The following is a 5,035-nucleotide window of genomic DNA, read 5'->3' as shown; positions in this document are numbered from 1 at the left end:
TTACCCAGGTGCAATCCTCCTATTTTCTCTCTTGATTTGATGTACTTTGTTTGATTTGTAACAAGTTGAGGTCCTTCCCTACTTACTTTAATAAAAAACAATCAATCATATGATAACATATAATACAATCAACATTATGTATATTGATATACATCTTTCAATGTATTTCTTTGTACACATTTCTATACAACTTTACATAGTATAACTAAAATGACTACATTGTTAATACCCAAAATTCCAATAATAATTTTTGAGAGTTTGCATAATATAAAATGAGGAGGCTATCCGATCATCTCCCTGTATTAATGATAAGACTTATTAAAAAAATAAAATTTATATGGTGTAACAGTTTGAAGTGCGACAAATGTCTCAAGACTAACATAATGCAATAAAACTCATCGTTCCCTAGTTTAAGCTCGAAATAAAATGCAGCATATTCGCACCACGTTAGCTCACCAAAAAATGCAGCTTGTTTTCAGGAATTTGTCATGTAAAGCAAGGGACAAATTCACACAAATCTATCGCCACCTCGTCTCCCGGTAACTCGTAACTCGTGTGTTAGCGTGCGACATTGAGCACAAACTCCTCCACCGACACGTGTCAGTAGAAGCCGATGTGCCGTTCACAATTTAATTCTCCCAACAGCCCAGGTTTTATTATGGATTGTACCCGATTTCATTTGCTCAGGCTTCTTCTGTGCGTGGCAGAAGGAAGGTTCAAGGATTCAGAGTTTTGTTCTGTTTTTAATCCAGAAAAATGTCCAGATTTTACTGCACTTTTCATCCATGGGAAGAAATCGTTGGAGTATGTTCGGCTTGTTTGAGAGAGCGCCTGCTCAATTTGACAATGCCAAAACCAGGCAATGATCCACAGAGCTTCCCTGATCTTATGTCCTCCTGTGGCTGCATCAGTAGTCGAAAGAGGAAAAATGGCGGCATTTATTATAAAGCGGACGAGATTCGAGATGGCGACCTGTGTAGCCAGAATTGGTGGGAAGCAGGGCCGACTGAGAAGAAAGCGAGCAAGATTTTCAAGTTCTCGGGTCTCAGATCGCTGTTAGGGTTTTGGAAGAAGGACGCCAAAAATAAGGCAGCTCAAGCTCAATTTTCCCCGCAGCAGGATCGATCTGGAGATGCACTGCAAGGTAACAAAATTTGGACAATGGTTTGGAAGTTTTTGGTCAGGTTTAGAGTCAGGGTGAGGGAATTGGGGTTTTCTCTTTGTTTGATTTTGTTTGGTGTTGCAGAATTTTTAGATGGAGAAGAGGGAAGGAAACCCTGGATCTCGTCATTGGCTGCCATGAGTGGTGTTGGAAATAGGAAGGCGGAGTTTGCTTCTGCAAGGCAGAGTGTTTCTGTGCGCAGATCGACGGTCCAGCGATCTGCAGTGAAAAGATCAATGTCTGATTTTGGTAACGCCTCGTACTGTGGACAGGACGCTGGGAAGGTATTATTATATCAGTCCTCAGCAGAGTGTGTAAGTAGATCATGGTCTATGTCCAGAAATGCCCCAGGAAAGGCTGGAATAAGCAAGAGATTTGAGAACGACAACGACTGTCATGGTAATTATTGGGCAGGGAATTTCACCGGAGAAGCCATGGATGTTGATGAATTGTAACAGGCAGCTGTGGTCTAAAAATTTGAAGTTGATATAGCATAGCCAGCCATAGGAGGTAAAGCATCCTCTTTGTATATATGAGATGTTGTATATATATTTCTGTTATAGATTCTCTCTTAAACAGGGGAACTCGATCAGGGCCATTTTGTTTGCGCACCAGGTTTCTGCGGGCTTAGATATTAAACATCTCTGTTTGTACTGTGTAAGAGTTTATTTCACATGACAGGCCTTGTAATATAGCTGTGCAATGTAGCTTAAGAAGAAATTTTGAGAAGAGCCCTTGTCTTCAGCATGGTGTCAGCGCTCTTCTGTCTGTCTCAAGATGATTTCCTTTCCTCTCGCTGGCTTTAACCATCTTTTCAAGATAAATGACCTTCACTGGCTTTGGCCATCTTGTCGAGATAAATTCCCTTCACTGGCTTTGGCCATTTTGTCAGTTAATTCTGTCATTTTCATTTTTCTTTTTTCCAGATTCAGTGCAGGCAAATTTAAGAGTACTGGTTCTTCTCCACATCTTATGCTCGGTACTGGTTCCCCTCCTTCGAAAAATGTGCGCTGTTTTGTGAAACAGGGGAAGCACTAAAAATAGAGAAATTAAAAAGATAAATTTGATGAAATGTGTGCTTCTTGTTTTGATGAAATGTGTGCTTCTTGTTTTAATAAATTATGTTATGTTTACACACAATTTATTTTTAACATCATGTTGTTCTAAAAGATAGATAGATAGATAGATAGATATATATATAGAATAAATGTACATTATAATTTATAATTAGAAAAACAATGTTAAAGACCTTTTAAAAAAATAAATGCCATATACAAAACTTGATCAACGAATTTCAACATTGTGAAAACCTAACTTTTATAGTATATAACATTGATGGAATACCCTTAAAAAACTATTTTTTCTAGTATATAATATACAAACATTAATGCTAGTGTATGAAGGGAAATGTGAGCAACGTAATTATATCTCTAGCATCCTTTCTAAATTTTGAGTGTAACATTGCTATGCATGTCACCTCAAATTGATTGCCCTAAAAGGTTACCTTTTAAAGTAGTTTAGGAATAGGGGGCAAGTCTAAAAGAATGTTTAAACTACTAAATTTTATAACAAGAATAACATTTAGGTCGTGCATTCCTAAGATGGATGAGCCACTAGTAAAGATGTAGACCATTATATTATGAGTACAAAAAAATTAATCCTACATTCTGGTCAAGATTTCCAAAACCTTTGAATCATAAGAAGATACTAATAGGGGCAAGTAAAAAGATCACAATGTTGAATTGTGAATTCCTAATATGAATGAGTCATAAGATGGATGAGCCACTAGTAAAGATGTAGACCGTTATATTATGAGTACAAAAAAATTAATCCTACATTTTGGCCAAGATTTCCAAAACCTTTGAAACATAAGAAGATATTAATAGGGGCAAGTAAAAAGACCACAATGTTGAATTGTGAATTCCTAATATGAATGAGCCACTAGCAAAGATGTAGACCTTTATAGAGTAAAAAAAGATCAATCCTACGCTCAGGCCAAGATTTCCAAAAAAATTGAAGCCTAAGAAGATACGAATAGGGGCAAGTAAAAAGACCACAATGTAGATTTGGCTTGGGAAAATCTAAAGAGAATGCACTCAAAGTTCAATAGAGTAGCCTAGGAGTATAATTTTTCCATGTTGCAGCATAACTCCAATGTCACTAATTCCACCAAGCACTTGGGGTTGAAGCCCAACCTTATGCAACATGATGTTAGGTGTGAGCTCTTGATTTTTTTAAATAGAAGGTAAATCTAAATAGAGCAACCTAGGAGTGTAACTCTTCCATGTTGCAGCATAACTCCAATGTCACTAATTCCACCAAGCACTTGGGGTTGAAGCCCAACCTTATGCAACATGATGTTAGGTGTGAGCTCTTGATTTTTTTAAATAGAAGGTAAATCTAAATCAACAACCTTAGATCTTTTTCCAAAGTAGGTGAAGAAATAAAACTCATGATTAAGTGTAGTATGAATAGGACTCTAATATGTAGGTAAAAATCTAAGTAGTTTGACAAAACCCTTATGGTACAAATTCCTTTCAAAAATATTGTAGGGCTTTGATCCTATGAGTTTTAATTGAAGCATGGATAAGAGAGTTAAAATTGAAGCTAGGATAAAAGAATTATTGGAGAAATGAATTTGTGTAATCTAAATCATTCTAAATAATTTGAATAACAAATTAACCCTTGATTTTTACTAGATTAGAAGTTATGATAAGAAGTTATCATTCTAACACTATTTGTCATTGTTAGGAAATTATCAAGTCGACCAAATCATTTCCTACATAACCCTTTGAGAGAAAAGTATGCTTTCGACTTTACATAGTAACTATATTGTAAATATCAAAGACATTATAGGATTGCACAAGATAACCTTGGGAAAATTTCATAACTGAAAAATTTGGTTTCCAAAAGCATCCACACTAAATACATTATTCAATGAATGAAGTATTACAATCCGCTAATAAAGTCTCCATGAATACTTTTGAAACATCAAATTACTCTAATGCATCCTCCATATGCACAAGCACAATGGGTTATTGCATCCTCTATGCATGCAAGTATAGTGGGTAATCACACAAGCACACATCCATGACACACTTTGTATATATACGCTTAATGTTGGAGCAGCCAAGATATGCTTGCAAACACAAAAATCCCCATAGATAAGCAATATGAAAAATCAAAAATATCATAAGCATCTACTATAAATTGTATAAATAAGTCTTGTTTATAAAAGCAAGAAAGACGAGGTGAGAAGGTAGGAGTCTACATAAGGTGAGACAAAAGTCTTGATAACCTCTAAGTGAGCTTTAGTGTAGTGTGAATAAGACTCTACTATATAGGTTAAAAGCTACCTAGTTTGACAAAACTTCTTTTCACACTAACACCCCTCTATAAGCAATACTTAGGGAGTAAGCTAATAATTGAAATGGTGAGTCTTGGCAACATGACTTGATAAGGTAGACATGCACAAATGGAAATCTCTCATAAATAGAGAAAAGGAGAAAACCCCATGGGAACAAAGCTCTCCTCTAAAAGAGAGAAAGAAAAGGATATGCCCTCCTAAAAAGATGTTCATATGAAGATGAATATGATGATGAAAAACTCTTGAAGCATGTCAAAAGTTGTAAAATTTGTTGAAAAATAATTGTTGTTTGTTGGAATCAACAAACCTCCAAAGATGTAGATCAAGAGATACAAAACTCTGCATGAGTGAATATATAGAACTCTACTCAACCATGAAGTTGAAGATGTAGATATAACTATGATCAAAGAACACGATCAACAAAGAATGAGTGACTTCTAGTACACTAATAGAAGTTCTCGATGTTCTACATAGGTACTAGAATCACAAATATATTCAACTAAAAT

At 35.6% G+C, this 5,035-nt stretch overlaps 1 protein-coding gene across 1 annotated transcript; it reads left to right on the top strand.

The window, feature by feature from the left end:
• The first annotated feature begins 651 nt into the window (after nt 1-651).
• Nucleotides 652-2,234, top strand: LOC131072565 (uncharacterized). Its single transcript, XM_058008748.2, has 2 exons — nt 652-1,144; nt 1,247-2,234. Exons 1-2 carry the CDS (start codon nt 757-759, stop codon nt 1,615-1,617), a joined length of 759 nt encoding a protein of 252 aa, XP_057864731.2. The 5' UTR covers nt 652-756; the 3' UTR covers nt 1,618-2,234.
• The last annotated feature ends 2,801 nt before the right edge of the window (nt 2,235-5,035 follow it).

This window comes from Cryptomeria japonica, chromosome 10, assembly GCF_030272615.1.
Source record: "Cryptomeria japonica chromosome 10, Sugi_1.0, whole genome shotgun sequence".
NCBI lineage: Eukaryota > Viridiplantae > Streptophyta > Pinopsida > Cupressales > Cupressaceae > Cryptomeria > Cryptomeria japonica.
This window is presented reverse-complemented; position numbering and strand designations above follow the sequence as displayed.